The sequence below is a fragment of the Anser cygnoides genome, chromosome 2 (genome assembly GCF_040182565.1).
Source record: "Anser cygnoides isolate HZ-2024a breed goose chromosome 2, Taihu_goose_T2T_genome, whole genome shotgun sequence".
In the NCBI taxonomy this organism is placed as follows: domain Eukaryota; kingdom Metazoa; phylum Chordata; class Aves; order Anseriformes; family Anatidae; genus Anser; species Anser cygnoides.
In genome coordinates, this window is record NC_089874.1 from 129,971,221 (window position 1) to 129,990,178 (window position 18,958).

General features: G+C 40.9%; 1 protein-coding gene across 2 annotated transcripts in view; it reads right to left on the reverse strand.

The window, feature by feature from the left end:
- Positions 1-15,098: 15,098 nt before the first annotated feature.
- STAU2 (staufen double-stranded RNA binding protein 2) overlaps positions 15,099-18,958 on the reverse strand; it is a 168,124-nt gene continuing 164,264 nt past the window's right edge. For both annotated transcript variants that reach the window (XM_066993092.1, XM_048077025.2), the window contains 2 exons: positions 17,071-17,159; positions 15,099-16,219 (listed from right to left, as the gene is read on the reverse strand). In XM_066993092.1, coding sequence (XP_066849193.1) covers positions 16,126-16,219; positions 17,071-17,159 — 183 coding nt within the window. In that variant the 3' untranslated portion in view covers positions 15,099-16,125. The remainder of the gene's footprint in view (positions 16,220-17,070; positions 17,160-18,958) is intronic.

Genomic DNA, 18,958 nt, shown 5'->3' on the forward strand with positions numbered 1-18,958 from the left:
GCCTAGCCCTCAAGACGGCCATCTGTGGCTCAGCTGGATGTGTTGGTTCTGGCTACACAAAAATGATTACCCCATTTCCATGCCCAGGCTGATTGTGGCAACCACATTGGCCTGCCAACATCATTAATCTGCAATTGTCCACCAGTGATGGAGAAGACCTCAGTGAAGTGGATTTTATTACAGCTGGGTTTTGTTACAGCTGGGTAACTATAGCTAATGGCATCTGAATATATGTTTATGCCCAACAAAGTGATTATATGGGACTTAATCTGATTATTATTTGAAGACCACAACCAACGTGCCAGTTGAAAAGCCAGCTGGGATTTAGAGCATGTCTCACTCATATTTAATTTCTTAAGCAGCACAAAGCTATCAGGGTCAACATAGTGAAACATCAACCAAGAATGCATATATAACAGAGGAAAGTTGTGGTGTGCATGCAATAAGGATGTATTCTGACAAATTTAAACGTGGCTCATATAGCTGCTAATCACAACTGTGTCACAGAGGTGCTGACTGCAGGAAGTGGAGGTTCAGACTTGTCACGTTCCCTTTCTGAGATGTAATACAAGCTGCCTCACTGGGTGGTGGATTAGTCTTCCGTTATTGCTAAGTCAGGGTGTAGAGCTCCATGAGCCTTTATTGTCTTTAGCACGTCTATTAAGTTAAATATTTCGGATGGTCGTCTTTGTGAAAAGAGAATTGCTGCTAGTGTATGTTGTATATTGTTGTCACAGATTGTCATTGTAAAACTTGGAGGCAGGGACAATTAGGAAGAAAGTTTTATTTCACAGTGGTCAGAATTGTCTATGTATGAAAGGGTGCAAAAAGATTTTCCTTAGATGGTTTCTAAATAAACATCCAAATGAGACAAGACCTGGGAAATACAAGCCACGATAGTGATATTTCAGAATTATATGTACAAGATACAGTGGAAAATGTTTTGCTCTTCAGCTCAGAAAACTGAGTGGGAATTTAGAGTTTGGTTTGCTTCCTGCTGTATGGGGTGGTATTCCCAATTCCCTGAAGAACTTTGGAAATCCCTACCCCTTGTCTTCAAGATCCAAATATCGTGTGCATCTGTGGATTTGGACACTTTCTAATAAGACCTTTCTTGCACATAGATTAGCTGAGGAGATTCGACCATGCTGCTGAGCATGTGCTATCCAGGCTGGTTAAATAAGGTGAGACACTGTTAAATTCTGACACTGTCAAGCAACACGTTGAATTTTCTTTAGTGGTCTTGAATCTCTGCGATTACATCTTTAACACATCAATAACTTAGCCTCTGGTTAGCAAGGATCACTGAAGCATGACTAATCAGCAGATGAAAGTGTCTTTGTGGGGATTAGCTTTAATGAAAAGAAAAGGGATAGTTATTTTGGTAGTTTGAAATCTTCCATAAATCAAAGCGAATACTGACAAAGCAGGTTCATACGGTAAGAATGAAGCCATTGTGAATAAAATTAAGGGAACAGCTACTTTTATATAAATCACAGGCCGGGACAGCATTTGTAAGAGAGTTCATGGGAACAAGATCATTTAACTTCTTCAGGTGTAAATAAGTGATATTTCGCTAATGTTAAAGCATCCCTAAAGAAAAACAGATGGATGAGGGTCCTTATTAGGGAGTTTCTTTTTTGGTTTTCATTTTCTTTTCTGTTTTGCATGCAAAGAATACCCAGATAGTTTATCTTGGTCACTTTGTTCTGTGCAGGGACAAACAGCCAACATATGACTTGTTTTTTACCACTGCCAGATAGGAGGTCATAGCCAGAGAAACTTAAGTCTGGGTCACTGATAGCGGCTGCTTCTAGCTGGTGTAAATTAGAAAGTGTTTTGGGTTTCTATAGTGTGGTTTAGAGGAGCTCATGGGGGCCAACGGGATAGTGGCAAACAGAAATAAATGCAAACCCTACTCCTTCTGGGGAGTATTCATGTTCAGCTCCTGAACTTTAGACCTCCTATATACTCCTGTGCAGTGGATGTGCTGTATAAATAACCACCCTTTGAGCTCCTCCAGGCAGTGAATCAGAGCACCGATGCTCAAAGCTTAACCCTCTCTGATGACTGTATGGGAAGCCTGAAGTTAGGTTGTACATATCGATGTACATAACAGCTCTCTTCCCTTTATGTTCTCCATTTGGTTTGTGCTATGTCTACACCATGGCTTTATTGTAACTTTAAATTTAATCCTTGTGGATGTGAGAATGAAATCCAAACTCAGATTTATAATATTGGAGTGAGTGTCTCTGCCCCTGACTTAACTGAAAATCCTCTCAGGGAGCCTGAGGAAAATTGAAAAAACACCCAGATCCAGGTTTCCTTGTTTTCAACTACGCTTTTTTCAGGTACTGCTATCATACGTACATTTCGAAAAAAGCTACTTAAACGCTTAAAGTGTATGTTGCAGGGACCATTGCTAAATGGTGGACTGGAAATCACAAATACTTGATCATCACTCTAAAGATATGTGGCATTGAAGGTAAGGCTTTATTTACACATATTGATTTAAGGTGCTACTCAGTTACTGTACTGGAGGGTTTCCCACACTCTGGAAGCTTTCAGGTTTGGGTGTTTTTTTTCTTACCTGCCTTCATTTTACCGTGCTCCCACAGCACAAACGTCCATTCAACTCCTCAGTGAGTGCCAGAGCTCTACTGAAAAATTTGTGAATTAGGTTCTTATTCCTAGACCATAAGCTCTATATAATACAATTTTATTTTCACATTTTTAAGACGATTTCCATGTAACTAAGGCCAATGATCAAACAGAGCAATTTTTTCCTTCTTCCTATAAAAACATGCTTTCTATTCAAAGTTAGTAGGATTGCATACGTGTGTGTGTGGCTGGATTTTAAAATCGTAGTTTGGTTATTACAAATTTTCTAGGGAAATTGAAGCAAATGGCTGGGTGGTTGCATTATTCCATAGCAACAAGAATAGGATTAAAAAGTCATTATCATGGAAGAATTTATCATACTGCCTGGCATAATTACTCTTCCATTATAAAGCTTATAGGATCATTATGAAAAAATAAAAACCCCAAACCAACAAAAATCTGTTATTCATGATGTTTGCATGATTCATAATTTACAATGTGAAGGGAAAGGAACGTTATGTGAAAAAATGCTATGGACATTTTTGCACAGCATTCTATTGATACATGAATCACGCTTGTCTTTGGTTAACTCAAGGGAAATAATCCCAGTAATGTATGTAAGGCAGTCATGCCCACATGTCTGGGGTTTTTTATATCCAGATTTCAGTGGAAAGAGAGATACTTTTTAAACAGATGGCAAACAAGCCCCTTTCCCCCCAACTACTTATAAAATTTAATAACACAGCTAATTATAGGACTGTGTATATTAATCCATTCATATGCTAGCTCCATATATTTAATGTCACAAGTCAAAGAGATCTATGGAGCTGCTGGGCAATGGCAGCTAAATTACATCCAGACAGTATTCCCTGTTTAAATACCCTTCTGAGACTGCATCTTTTGGGATTTTTGTTGGCAGTTCAGTACAAAAGTTAATGAAAAATGGTGTCATCTGCAAACTTGCTGAGGGTGAACTCGATCTCACTTTCTATTTTGCTGATAAAATATTAAACAGTACTGGTCCCAGGACAGACCCCTGAGGGACACCACTGATCACCAGCCTCCACCAGGACATAGAGCCACTGACCACCACTCTCCAATTTGTCTCTGCAATTTGGAGACCAGGATGTCATGTGGAACCATGTCAAAGGCCTTACAGAAATCCAGGTAGATGACATTTGTTGGTCTTCCCTTGTCAACTGATGCAGTCACTCCATCACAGAAGGCCACCAGATTGGTCAGGCACAATTTGCCCTTGGTGAAGCCACGCTAGCTGTCTCAGATCACCTCCTGGTCTTGCACGTGCCTTGACATTGCTTCCAGGAGGATCTGGCCTGGCTGTGTGAAGGGGCCATGATACTGTCATGGCTGCGGTGTCACAGCCACGTGCAGAGACTGAATATCTTTCCCTGTCCTCACTCTGATCTACTGCATCTCTTTTAATCTTTCTGGGCCCTTCAATCCACCACAGAGGACCTGGTCACATTTGCTGAAATACTAGACTGGGTCAGCATTGATTTAAGCGTGTCAGGCACCTACACACTACTGAGAGCGGCCTGTTGGTTGTCAGTGAGGACTAGGAGACACCATTTAGGCCTGTGAAGCATCAGCCCTATCTTTGATGGTAAGCAGGAGAGAGCATGCGTGCTTCTTGGTAGTGCATCTAATATTATTTTGCATGCGTTACCACTAAAGTATGTGTGACGCCACTCATGCTGGAGGTCAGAAGCAGCTTTGAAAATGTGCCTGTACGAGGGGAGAGGCACTCTAATTACCTGTGAGGACAATGGCTCATTTCACTGTGACTGACAGTCTGATGTACCTTGTGCTAATAAAAGCCTCATATCAAATGACAGATGCACTAGGTAAATACAAACAGGGTTCTTACATGAAAAGCTGTCTGCGTGGTAAGGAAAACGAGCTCAGAACCACGCTATCTCTCGGTTAGTTTTGTGTTTGTCATATGTAAAAGATTTGCCAGGCAGGAAGGCCTGGTTGTTTACACCACGAGTTCTCTTTATGTAGAATTCAAAGCATATTACTAATAAAGTATAAAAATTCAGGTTAAAAAGTGTGAAACCTGTAAGAGAAAGCAGGAATATTGTCTAGAACAGGTTAAACACCAAAAAGGGAAGAGAAAATTTCGAGCATCCAAGTCCCATAATCTGTGGATCTGCCTTCATGTATCTGTTTGCTTCAAGTGCTCTTTGTGAGCTGTCTGAATTATTTAAAAACTTAAAAAAATGTATGGAAACAAATTTAGTCACGTATCACGGACTAGTTTAGGAGAGAGAGAAGTCCCACAAATCACAGAGGGATTAAGTTGAGGGGATTCAGAAAAGTGAGGGCTGGCGAGGTCTGTTTCCATACAAATGCCATCCTCACCCTCCAAGAGTACCAGTGAGGTGTCTCTCAGTTCCTTTAAACATTTTGGCACCCGTTCAATTTCCATAAAATGCTGAAGCTCAAAATATTCATGCTGCAGAAGTGGCCGGAAGTTCATCTTCCTGTTTGAATTTCACTGCTAATTTCTGTCATTTTGATACTTTCATAATTACAATTATTTTCTCCCAGATTTAACCCTTGGAACTGTGAGAAAAGCAAAACTGTAGTGAGTTTATGGGCTCCTACCTTACCCCAAAAGGTAGGGGTTTTCTCCAGCCACTTAGTCCATTCCTCCAGCCCTTGGAGAGGTGGAGGTGCTCCCAGACAAGCAGGAATGAAGAGATGCTCCTGTCTGCTGCTCGTACCCTTTCTGCTGCTGGGTTGTTACTTCAAAGCCACATTTCTGTGCAAAAATATTTGCCTGAAGATCCTCCAAGGGCAGATTTCCACTGATATCAGGCCAGCAACTCAAACATCTGCTCAATCACAAACATCTCAAATATCACAGAGTCACAAAATGGCTTAGGTTGGAAGAAGCCTTAAGGGTTCCCTATCTCCAACCCTCCTGCCATGGGCAGGGACACTTCCCACGAGTCCAGGTTGCTTAAAGCCCCGTCCAGCCTGGCTTTGAACACTTCTAAGAATGGGGCATTTCTCTGATGGATGGGGTATTTCTCTGAAGTGCTTTGAGATCCTGGAACAATCTCCCCCCCCGTCACACACAAATCCTATATTCTTGCTAAAGAGTGTAGGTCGCTTTTTAAAATAGAGCATGCCCTGGCTGCATTTCTGTCTGGGCAGAGGGCCTACTGTCTGTCACCCTTGATGTCTCTCTTACTACTTGTTTCAGCTGGTTGTTTTTTTCAGTATTTAAAGGCTCTGCTGTGTTCCACACTTTCAATTAAGGAGGAAAAATGCTCTCTGTGTCGTAAGAGTGAAACTGGCAGTTGTACACTTCGGTTTAAAGCATAAACAGTTGCACAAGGATTCATTGGCAACCTTCCCTTCACTAAGGAGGCTATCAGCTAAATGTCACAGATGTGTCTGGGTCTTGCCAAGAGCTGGAAATGTACTGGGAAACTTCTGAAAATGCCCTCAATTAAAAAAAAAAAAATTGCTCTCAAGGATCTAGTGGACACGTGCTAGCTGCAGCAGAGGATGGAGCCTCTCAGAGCATATGGTTAGCGTCTCTTCTTGCGCATTCCTCCTTACCTCTGGAGTCCACTTCCTCACATAACAGGCTGTGTCTCTCCCCCCACCCTTCGAAGCAAGTCTTCCTCCTCAAAATAGCACTTCTTCCGTGTGGCCTATAAAGCTGAGCTTTTCCTTCTTGGTAACAGGATCGCAAATAATATAAAACATTAAAAATGCCCTAACCCCTTGACACCTTCATTATAACCAAAGCAACAGCATGATCTTACTGCTGGAACACTTGCCCCCCCTGCTTCCCTCATCACCAATGATCACGTCATGTTTTAACTACAATCTAATCCTGCAAACACTTCCTACCCAGCAGAGCACTTACCGGCACGTAAGTAGCCCACTGACATCAGTGGATTATTCCAGGTAGTACGTCCTAGGAAAGCTAAAGAAGTGTTTGCACCCCTGGGCCATTCAGTTTGCAAGCTCTTGGGGGATATTATCTTTTGTCTATAAAGAATCATGCACACGCATGGTGCTGTATAAATAATTAATACTAACAGAACTCACATCAAACGAGCCCAGATGGGAATTCATACCACTGGCTTTCTTGGCTGCTAGAAGAAATATTACAGAATTATGGAGCTTGGAGTAAACCTATAGCATATCTGGGTTTGTGGATTTCACCCTGCTTTGGGAAAGAGTTTTCTTTTCCTCTGCACCAGAGGAAATATTGAAGGACCTTCATCAGGAAAGAAATGCACAGGAAGCATATTTTAAGTTAATCCAAAATCTGATGAATATTTCCCAAAGGTAAGTTAAAGCTCTTATCACCCTGTCTAACCTTTAATTGCATAACACAGGAGGTCTGGGTTTTATCAAACTATTGACTCTTTTTGTGTTAAGATTTCTTTGGCTTTCAGCAATGTTGCACAAATTGTTCCTTGGTGAAGGCCTTAAGCAATAAAATAAAACTGCTAATTTTATTTCCAATACACTCACCCCTTTTTGCTCTCAAATTTTGTTTTACCATTTTCTTCCTGAAATATGATAGAGTGAATCTGAATGAATCCAATCCGCCACACAAAATAAAAGGATAAAACAGGGAAAGCAATATGGAAACAAAAACAGAGCTGAGAATACATGGAAGCTTGAAGCATCTTTGTGATGTTATAATACAAATTCTGGATTAGAGAAAAAAGCAAAATACACAGTTTTGTATGTTTGTTGCTGTTGGTTTTTTTTCAATGTAATTAAGAAGGGACAAAACTAAGACACTTGTTAGAACTTAACGCCCTCTTGACTTCAGATGTTATAGGTGGTTTCTGAGTTCAAGAATCCTTGAGAATGAGCCTATCTCTGTAGATATTGATTATGTCAAGGTCATGCATTGCTCAGACTTACATCAGCTGTTGCTCAGAGGAAGTTCATCATTCAAGTGCAGGACCCATGAAGAAAGGTAGTTTCCTTCTCATCAACAAGGCTTCTGCTTCCTTATGGGGAGGGTGACATACGTACACCATTTTTGATTGCTGTACTTTCCAAGTTCTTCTGCAGTCCAGACCGAATTGTAAGATGCACAGGCTGAGATTACTGTGATTTTTTGTTGTGCCAATAATGTCTTTGATTAGCAGGTAGAAAATACATTTCTACCTTCAAAGAATGCTTTGACCACCAAATAACTGAAGTCACCAGGCTACTCTACTTCTCCTTGAATACCATTCCACTTTGTACAGAATAATTTAATATTCATCGGATGACAGTGCAAAAAAGTGAACAGGAATAACTGCCTCATGATTAGCTTATATTGATATTTCACTACTGTATGGAAAAAACTTGGAACATTGGCCTCCTCATCCCACCCTGCAAGTATCCTAGGCTCTAGGTAATAGGAATACCTTCCTTTTCTTGCTGATTTAGTGAATGCTGAATAGATCTACCCAAACTGAAGAGAACCGGATGGAGAGAGGGATGACACCCTGCTTCAGAGGAAACTACAGCCTGATGGTTCAAGGCATTCTCCAAAGAAAGTTGCTTAGGAAGAAGATAAACTCCACTCTTAGCTACTGAGTAAAAAGCAGGGTTTTTTTTGTTTGTTTGTGTTTTGTTGTTTGTTTTTGTTTTGTTTTTGTTTTGTTTTCCAGTAGAAAATGCCTGAAAAGGTATTTTGCCCTTGTGAGAATGTGAGAATCCAGTGTCAGAATCCCCAAAATGTCTGGAGGAGGAAATAGCTCACCTAGTTAAGATCGGAGTGTTTCTGAACGTGCCTAGATATGGAGACTTATGTGGGTGATCTTCTGCTTTGAACAGGTGACTGACTGCCTGTGGACTTCAAGGCCTTTTGTGTTAGAGCTCGGGTGCATAGAGATTTTTCCATACCTGGCTTGCCCCGAGGTAAGGTACCTAAACATTTGTTTGACTAGAATGTAGGTGAAACACACAGGTGTATATATATATGTGCATAATCTATACATTAGAATATACTATATACCGATATAGTATAGCAAATATATTTTTATACATATATAATGTTTAAGCCCATTCAAAAGAGCCCAGCACTGTCCCCTTTTCCAGATTTTGCAAAACTATTTTGTGTTTATTCTTTAACTGAAAGAGAATGTGAAGAATTGTTTGTAGAAGAAAAAGCAAACCACGATTTTTTGGGGAAGGATTTGTTAGGGACTTTTTGCTAAGTCAAAATTTAATAGAAAATAGAAAAAAAAAAAAAAAGAAATATTAGGTCCCTGTTTTCTCACAGACTTTTGCTTCATGAAAGTATTTGCATAATCTTTCTGAGATCTGTGTGGAAACCTTTGCATCAGCTCCTGCACAGTCCCAACATTTAAGGGTACAAACGATGCAGAGGGAAGGGCCAGAAGTCTTTTGCACTTATCTTTGGATGCCTGCAAAATCTGCAGCAAAATTTAAGGGTACCTAAGGGTGTCAAGGTCTTGCTAGCGTCCTTTCTTCTCACCAGGCCACGTGGATTCCTCTGGAACTTTTCAGCAGGCTGGTAGATCTGTCGGTATTTCAAAAGCAGTTTCAAAATGGCTCCAAAGGTGATATTGAAGATAATTATGCCCAGCTGGGATTAGATTTTCAGAAGACGTCTCAAAACCTTGCCTTTTCTGGTTCACTTTAACTAGGTCAGTGCCATTAACATTCTGGCCCTGGGTTATTTTGTCTATGAGTTAGAAGAAACATTGAAATAGTAGCAACATCTTTCTCTGTGCTGTGTTGATCATATGCAACAAATATTTCACAAAAATAAGAGGAGCATTGTTGCAAAAATCAACTGTATAGCCTTAGGCCTGGTGACTCTCCTTTTGTAAGGAACTATTTCTTTTCTGTGCTCATTTAATTGTTTACTCCTACCATCTATTGTACATGGGAAATAGAGTCTCTGCTTACCAGATACTTACCTGCGGTATTTCTAATGCATCTGCAAACAATTCCCAACTTTCTGAGTCATCCCTGGGGTTGAACTCGCAATTAATAGCCCTAGTGATATGACAGTTGGGGACTTAGTAAGATCGTGTGTAATAGCTGGTCTGAGTGTAGTTACCGTGCTGCACTCTTGCTTGGTACGTCTTCCATGACAAGGAAAAAATTCTGCATCACTTTTACTTTATATTTTGTTCCAATATAAGAGAAAGTCAAGTTTCATTTGTCATAAATTGTCATTTTATGATAATATAAGGCAAGACAGTTCAGTTTAAGTTCTTCTTGACTTACCAGTACCATATTTGATCTAGCTACATGGTTTATGGGGACAAAACTGGATTAAATTTAGGCTTTGCTGAAGTCAATAGACAAACTTCAGTAGATCCTGGAGTTCAGTCTTTCAGTTTCAAAGAATTCAGGCCTATCTTTAGGCATGAGTAACACAATTTTTGCACCACAGAGAGATATCACATTTTCATTTTGCCTACCGTATTTAAATGTGTGCTCTTTGCTTAGAACTACACATAATGACCTCCTATTTTTAAGCCTAAGTAAGTGCAACAAAAACAAATCTCCATCCCAATTCAACTGCAGTGAATTGAGGTGGAGAAGTTGTAGGGGGATGACTAGAAAGGGGCCATTTTAAGGCAGGGCACTGTACTATATTGACTACATTATTACTGCCCTTGAACATTTTTAATAGGTAACAGTGGCTTATAAAAAAGAAAATATGCTGCACTTTTAAACACAAGCAAAAGTAAATAAGCAGACTTAGGTGACCTGTTTTAATGCATGAAGAAAATTCTAATATATTGTAGTGAGAGGCATAACCTGTCTTATCTGGGCAAATTTTCCCCTCATGTATTGAGTGCTGTTGGATAAAACTTCACTGGCATTTAGGCTCCCCTAGATCCTGGTTATTGTAAATAACAGTAAAGTTTGGCCCTTGAGTAAATTATATTTTCAGATTAGCAACCATTCTGTTTTGCTTTCCCCCTTCTCATAAATCAATTATTGAGGGCTATTTAATTAAGAACAGATTAGAAACATTTTCATTGTTGTTCTTTAAATTTCCTTTGTACTGGAGTGCTATGGAGTTAAAACACCAAGCACAAAAGTGCACAGCCAACCATGACTAACAGCATAAAGCAAATAACAAGCTGTATGATCAAAAATGAAAGCCAGCGCCGGTCATGTGGAATAATAGAAATCATACCACCAAAACACTTCATACGCATCTGATCTACCAACATACACACTTGCTCAGCCCATATCATGCCTCAGGAATGCAGCTGCAAACAGAAAGAAACCTGCACAAGCAGTAAATACCCAGAGGGGAAGCTGTTTCCCGTACCTCATACGGATGGTACCTAACCTCTTCCGTGGGAGGTTCACCGGCTGTGGAGAGCAAAAGGCAGCAGTTACTCAGGACACACTTTTCTTTCAGCTCTTCTGGAGGTGTCCTCAGGGAGCTACACCAACTATACCTGCCAGTCACCATTGCTCCAGGTGTAGCTGGGAACAGATAACTTCCTGCATTCTAGCAAGGAAGCTGCTGAAGAACAGGCATGGGCCATTCCCATCTGTCACGGAACAAGGCCCCCCCAAAGAGCACAGAATTATGCAATACGGTATTCAGGGCTCTGACAAGTCATCGTCTTCACCACCATTAAAAATAACCTTCCACACTCTGCTGAGTTTTCTCTGGGGTTGCAAAGGACATTCTTAACTGAGCAAAGAAAGAAAATTTTATCTGATTATGGGGTGCAACTGAGAGTGGAGAAAGCCTGAGTGTTTCAGGGAGAGGATAAAGAGATTTTACCATGTGTATTTTTTACATAGGTATTGGAACAAACAAAAAAACCCACCACCAATTCTCTGCCTGTTAGCTGGATAACAAATCCAGCTTAAAATTTTTTCTCAACTCACTGCAGGAAGTGGGAAACTTTCTGCTGGTTTGTAGGGAATTGGAGCAAGCCAAAGAGAACAGAAGAAAAACAAGCAGCCACCTACCAACAAAATACGTGTAGTGAAGGACTGTCAGGGAGATCAAGGGCTTTGCTTACTCTTTAGGAAGGATTTGATTTCATTGTCATTTCAGGCTGAGCAGAAGGGGATTCCATATTCCGGCAGTCATCCATCTCAGCTACTCCCCTCGTGATTCTCAAACCCCGCTGTGGCTCAGCCCCTTTCCTCATGCTTGAGAGCGGAGAGATGGCAGAGGGAACAAGAACCTGCTATTCAAATACCCTTTAAAAATGCTGCTGATGAACACCAAATCTTTTAAATCCTGTAACTATAGCTTCAGTCAGGTGAGATTACATGCTGGTATAACTCTCTGGTGAATTCGGTGGGGACTATAGCTGAGGGATTAATTTTTCCCCACTGTAAGTGGCAGGTGAATGCTGGGATGATTGGGGAAGAGCCCCAGAAATCTGTAGTATCCTCTTCTCCAGCTCTGCGGGCCTGCTGCTGCTGTGTTTCACATTTGTTGGAGGCAGCACATCTGTCCTTTTGGAAGTCAGTGCCGCATGTGTCAAACCGAGAACAGAAACTTCCAGAGTGTGTCGATTTGTTGACAGGCCAGTGTGCAACTGGAGATGATAACTCAGATATAAAAATAACCATCTGAATTCTCGTCCTTCAAGTCGTATCAGATACACTCATTCTGCGATGAGGCTTTTCCTGTGCAAGTCCTTAAGTCACTGATCTCCAGAAGGTGTTGAAAAGATTTTCTGAGAGGATACCTAAGGGTCCTATTTTCTCTTAAGCGTAATTCCTCCCGATTAATGAGGGTTGTAGGTCCAGGACTGATGACAATTTGGGTTCTGAGTGCTTAAAGAAGAATCGAGCACAGCACTCACCACAGTGCCCTCTGTAGTCTGCTGGATAGGCATTGTTTCCAGCCTTGTTCCTGAGCACCAGTGTGCACCTCAGCTCCACATCTGTAAAATATGGCACTTGCTCATCTTTGAAAGTGCTCTGGGATCCAGGATGGGAGATGTGGGATGCACACTAAACAGGGAAGTAAACTGCTCTTGGTTCTTTGCAAACAGAAGATTGACCAAGTCTCTACCTCAAATAAAACAAAAATAAATAAATAGAAATGATTAACTGCTGTCAGAAAACCCAACTCAACCCGTTTAGAGCTAATAATAGCATTTGAAACATATTGATCCTTTTCCAGTGTTCATCGGTAGCTAATTATTAAACAAAGCTAAATAGAAACATTGTTTTGTTCTACGTGCCAACTCTTATCTGAATTTGGGAAGCAAAATCAGAAAAAAAAAAAGGGCTGCTGATTGAAAAAAAAAGAAACAACTGTTTTTAAAATCACTGGACGTAAGTTCTCCCTGGGAGCTTTCAGATGCTGCCAGCTCAGGAACTAAGAAGAACAGCTGTGAACCAACAGGATCGGAGATGAGCCATCGGCTGCAGCAGCACCTCTGGTACCAGAATCTTCCTTGGGCTCTCGGGAGGTTGCTAGCGATAATGCCAAACTACATCTAAATTGCAAATGTATGTACAAATGTATGTACAAGTGTGTGTGAACACTGCAGGGTTTTCACAAAGAAACTCCTTGTGCGTGATATGCAGGTAGATGAGATGAAGCCTCTGCCCCGAGACAGGAGCCTCGGAGCGCATTAAGCACTGAAATGCCATAATGGAGATCAGGTGCGGTGTCTGATGAGCTCCATACTACGGTCTCTGTGCTCCCCTCTGTATCTGCAGGGAGCAGGAACTCTTTCTTCAGATTTATGTCAGGAAAAGCTCTGTCTTAGCCTTCACCGGATCCTCTTTGGTGAGGCTTTTAACCTGTGGCTTGGGAGGTGCTTTAAAACTGCCATCTGTGTGTGCTTTTCTTCAGGCTGCACAAAACCGCCTGACTTGCGATTACGACAACCATTAGTCAGTCCCGCATTTGGAGAGCAGTTAGAAATCCTGCTACTATGTGGCCCCCCGATGTTTCTATAGTTTCAGAAAATGAACAAGCACCACCACCTCCCTCCCTACCCAGTCACTTGCTTTGTTTTTTGCCAGAGTGAGGATCAGACATGACTTTGGCCAGCAAGAGGACCCGAGATGATGACGGTTTCTTAGAGATGACCTTTCTTTAGTGTTGTCTCAAACGGAGGGGGCTGAACGAGCCACCTTGAGCCTAGACAGCCAGGTGCCTGCATTTGTTTGCAATCTGCTCTTTCAGAGCGAGGTGAGCTCTGCCACACCCGCTGGAGCGAGCCCCGCGCTCAGGGCAGAGGCCGTCTGCCATGAATACAACCAAGCAATAACCTGAAGATTACTGGACGCTTTTTTGCGGCTGTGCCTGGGGAATGGCACCAGGTCGGTGGGGTCAGAGGCAGGTGAGCACTGTGAAGCTATTGCTGACACCTGTGCTGGAAATGACACAGGCTTTGCCGTTCCTGCTGCTGTTGAACACGGGAAGCTTTCTTCTGCTGTGACTGAGGATCAGTGGGTGAGAAAGCACCAAGCTGTATCTTCAGCTTCCAACCAAACCAGTACAAAGTACGTTTGCCAAAGGGTTTCTCTGTGGTGACTGCACTGGGAACACACTACAGAGGTGCTGTTAGTGCCAAGGACACCACATTGCCAGTCTTCTTGCCACATTCTCCCCAGCAAGCTCACCCTCTTGCCCTGAGGACAGGGTCTTCACGGAACCTGTTTGTCCTTTCTTTTGCTCTTGTTCCCCATGGAAGGAGGCACAGACTGAGCCTGCTTCTGAACTTAGCTGGCTGCCAAAATGAAGGAACAGAAGAATTTCCCCTCTTGTTGCCATTTGGGCAGGTAATGTATCCCTGAGAAAGACAGTGTGCAAGAGCTAAGTATTTCTGTATTCTGCTACCTTAATAACTTGAGGCTGCCAGGTGCCAAATGCCTCTGGAAACCTTCCAGTTCCGTGGGAACTGACAGGCTCAGCTTGTTCCCGACTCCTTTGCATGCCGCGGAGTCAGACCCTAGAAAAACTGCAGACTCTTAGCACAAAGGCTCCTCATCTGTTGCGGGGAGAGTGAATCATACCCCTGAGAAACATGAAGTAGAAAGAACTCCACATTTTTAGTGACTACTGACTCTGTAAGAGCATGATACACATTACTCTGAATGCCTGTCCCAGAGGTGAATCAATGGCACTGTACCTTGCACCATTTCCTTACAGTCCTGCGTGAGTCACTTGGGTTTTGAGCCCTGGTTTACACACTTCTGAAATCTCGTGCAACATCGTCACGGCTGTTATGCAGTGATGCTTTATGTGTTTATTACAAGAGGTATCGATCTATTTTGGATAAATAGATGATTGAAATGCCATGTTGACCGATCTAACAGGGTAAATTTGTAGAAGGTGGTGGCACGGGGAAAGGAAGGTTGAACGCATGCTTTGGCGTGGTAGCTAGTTGTTCATTAGTTTTTAATTGTTTTTTTTGTGTGTGTTTTTTTTCTTTCTTTTGTTTTGTTTTTAACTCATTCTTTTAGCTGCCTACATGTGAACGATAAAGAAAGAGACGACACTGTCATTGTACACATGAACTGATGTGGTTTTACTGCATTTGGCCACATACTTCAATGAAATACGCTGGTACAGAGTGCAGCCACAGGTCTTATCTCTGCTGCTACTCCTTTCACAAAAGAACGACCTTTATATCAACTCTTTTCCTTCCTTGGCTTGATAATGTTGCAATCGTACCTTTTGCCGTTGGTCAGAATGCAGAGATTAAAAACACTCAGTTGATGCAAACGGTGGGTTGATACAACACACAGAATGGGGTGTAGATGTGCTTCACACAACAGAGAGCAGAATCGAAGGGGAACATGTCGCTTGGAGGCAAGACGCCTCTTTAATTGATTATGGCAAGGAAAATCAAATACCATATCTGCTTTTTCCTGGAGTATATCGAGACTGATCATAACTAACATCGCTTCATGTTAAGCAAATACTTGTCATGATTTCAACTTCTGTTTGCATACAACTCTGAGTAGTGCATCTTAAAGTCATACATATTCATATAGAATGAAGAATGCATTATGTCTTCATAAAAAGATAAGCTGTATGACTATATATGAAGACAACAACTACAATTCTCACAGCACTGTCATTGGTTAATTTTAAAATATTCAAGCATTATTTAAAAAACAGTAAGCTGAACTTAAAACTACACTACGAAAAATTGTATAACTGAACCAATGCTGACTTCTTTTCCTCAGTATTAATCAATTTTACAGTTTTTTTGTTTTTTTTTTTAACCTAACACTTTTGTTAATTAGTTGTCATTTTAACCTCCAGTAACATGATCAGATTTCTTCTGCCTCTGGGCAATTGAGTTATGCTCTGATCTTGAGTTCTAAGGGAAATGTTCAATTTTATTTTTTTTCCACGGTTGAATAAACAGTACCATGTATACTATCTCTTGTGTTAGAATAGTGTTGTCTTCACATAAGACTCAAATAATGGTATTAGTCATTCATTTCCTTGTACACATACACCCTATTGCGTGTTGACAGGTTTATAAGGATGCAGTGGCAGCCGTGGGTGCTGGGAAGCTCCTAGACGACAGCCTTTGAATCCTTGCAGTCCTGAGCAATGGTGCCTGAGTTAGTCTGTTTATTGTCTGCTTTCTCTCCCAGATGCTTGACTTGTCTGAAAGATTAATACATTAACAAGAGTGGTAAGGTCCAGGGTTGCACATCTTTAAGACATGTTTATTAGCAGATGGCACATGAGATTCAGAGGTCACTGTGGAAGGTAACATTTTAAAGTGAAACAACAATATTTATGTTCAAATACTATGCTGATGAGATCATATGGAAAAATGTTTCTGATTAAATTAGTTTATAAATAGCCACGATATATCTATCAAAGACTCCAAATGCCACTTATAGTCTTCTTCCTCCTATTCTATTACTCCCTAATTTATTTACTAATACCAGACTTTCTCTTTATGTAAACAGACTAACAGCTGGAAAACAACTTCTATACTGGACAGACAATCGCACTTTCCTGAATAATTGAAAATCCAGTGTGAAACCCGGGTCTATTGTCTACTACTTAAAGCTAATATTCCATATAAGACTTTTTAAGACCTGAAAGGATTTTTAACTTACTTTTAAATTCTCTAGGGTAAAATTCACCTTGCAGACATAAGGACTTACTGGCAGATAACTATCCTATTTACAGGCAACATCATGTGCTACAACATTTTGACAAAAATCATCTTACGCTACTTAAAAAGAATCCATACAATAAACAGAAAATCCTTTTCCTTAGGATTTCTATAGGAAGATTGACTGTCTCATAGTTCATTAGCAAATATTATCAGTAACGCTGAACCTGAAATCCTGTGTATCCTCTCAAACTGTCAAAAACTGTATGCAAATTCCAAAGGAAATTTTTTTGCACAGGTTTAAAAGGGCAGCTAAGCTCTTAATTAACATTTCTTATCTCAAATGCCACACGGGCATTAAAATGCAGAGGATTTAAATGGTACTTACTTTTCAAGTGATCCATTTTCAACTTTCATAGCCCCTTCCACTGGATCCAGTCCTTGTTCTGAAAACTGTTTCAAGGCACTTAATGCTGCCTAAAGAAAAAATGAATTGTTAAGGAAAACACTAACACAACGGTATTAAAACCAAATGGAAGAAGGTGTGTATTTTGTGGTATTTTGCATCCAAATCTTTCCCTGTACATAGAAGCCATTTAGACTACAGAGCTAATAAAGAGGGTACAGAACAGTGCCATGACAAACATGATAAACATGAAAAACATGATAAACATGATAAACTATGTTTGTGCATAGATCTGGGGACACCTTCTTCCTGGGTACATGAGTGACTTCCATTTGTGTTAATGAAAGCTGCATTACCTACATGAATAACACGATATACTTTTAGGATTCTTGCCTTTGTGCCCTGTAAAGTCTCTCCAGCTTCCCCATGTGCTTTCCTAGAGCTTACACTTCCCGGAGCTCCTATGATGTTTGCAGATGATTGCAGAAGGTGTGGGCAACAGGGCTGCAGGGATCAAGACTGGATCTTGAACAATACAGAAGACTGATGTCTTATATATAGGCCATTGGACTGTACTAAGCAAGGTGAACCAATATGGATTGATTATGAAGCACTAACAAAAGAAGAATGATCGATTTTTAGCTCACATTTTACTGCATGATTGCATATTTTATTTACCAGCTTCTCAACTTCATGAGTCCTGCTTTAGTTCTGCAAAGCACATTGTTCCTCTTTCCCCTAACTGCTTTGGCAACAGACAAACGATTTTTTGGTAATGAATTTGGCAAAGGTTGGTTATGAAACTGTCAGACACCTTGTGCCTCACTTTGAAAACACAGCTAGCACAATAAAACAATTGAAGTCCGTTCTGTCTTGAAGGTGAAAGGCAAAGCAGAGTTGAAAACCAGATTTTTCTATTTAACCACTCCCACCTAATTTTCATGTATCAATCACAGGGAAAAAGAAAAAATAGACACTGCCACCCAAGGTAACAACACAAACACTGGAACTGACTGCAGGCCATGTGGCGTTGTTGTTCACAGTGAGGCCAGCAATTGCTGTTTAGAAAATTGGAAGTTGTTCTCTTTTTCATTGTTGGGATAGAAAGAATCTGTCTCTATCTTCTTTTCCCATTCCTTTTGGGCAGCAGGGGCTCTGTCCGAAACAGGAGCTGCCATTGTAATGAAGCACTAGATTTGCTCTCATACTAATTCTTTGCCTGGATTCTCTCAACAGCTCCTTCCCTTGAAAGGTATGTTTATACAACTTAAATATTATTAGACAATGTGTATTTTGGCAAGATGAATAACAGTGCAAAAATTGCCAGGCTGCCCTAAACTAAAAGACCATGCATCCCGGATTTGTCTATAGTACTGACTAGCTGCTAAAGCTACAGAAGGCTGCATGAGGTACTCCCACCCATAATATGTGAAGGTGGAATCCTTCTGGTCTGCAAGGTTTTATGTTTTTTGTTCTAGTAAACAAATGAAAAGTTAAACATTTCTTAAACTGTCTTGCCAAACATCAGATTATTGCTGTTACTTACTCGTCCACTCGTCTTTTGCCATGTGTTCTGGGCTCCCTGAATCTGACAGCCACCCTGCACTCTACTGGCTCATTCCCATCCTTTCACATAATTATTCCCTTCATTTTAAAATCTCTGCTGCCCACATCTTACTTTTTATTACTTTTCCATGCCATTGCTTGTCCCATAGGGGCTGAGCATCAGCCCTTCACCTCAGACACAACTTCTCCCACTAAAGTATCTATCAGTTTTATCACCCTTCAGGTTCCTCAATGAATGAATTCTTCCTTTCCTCATTTTTTTCTGTTTTTCTTGACATTTTGATATATTTCCATTTTCTTGTAA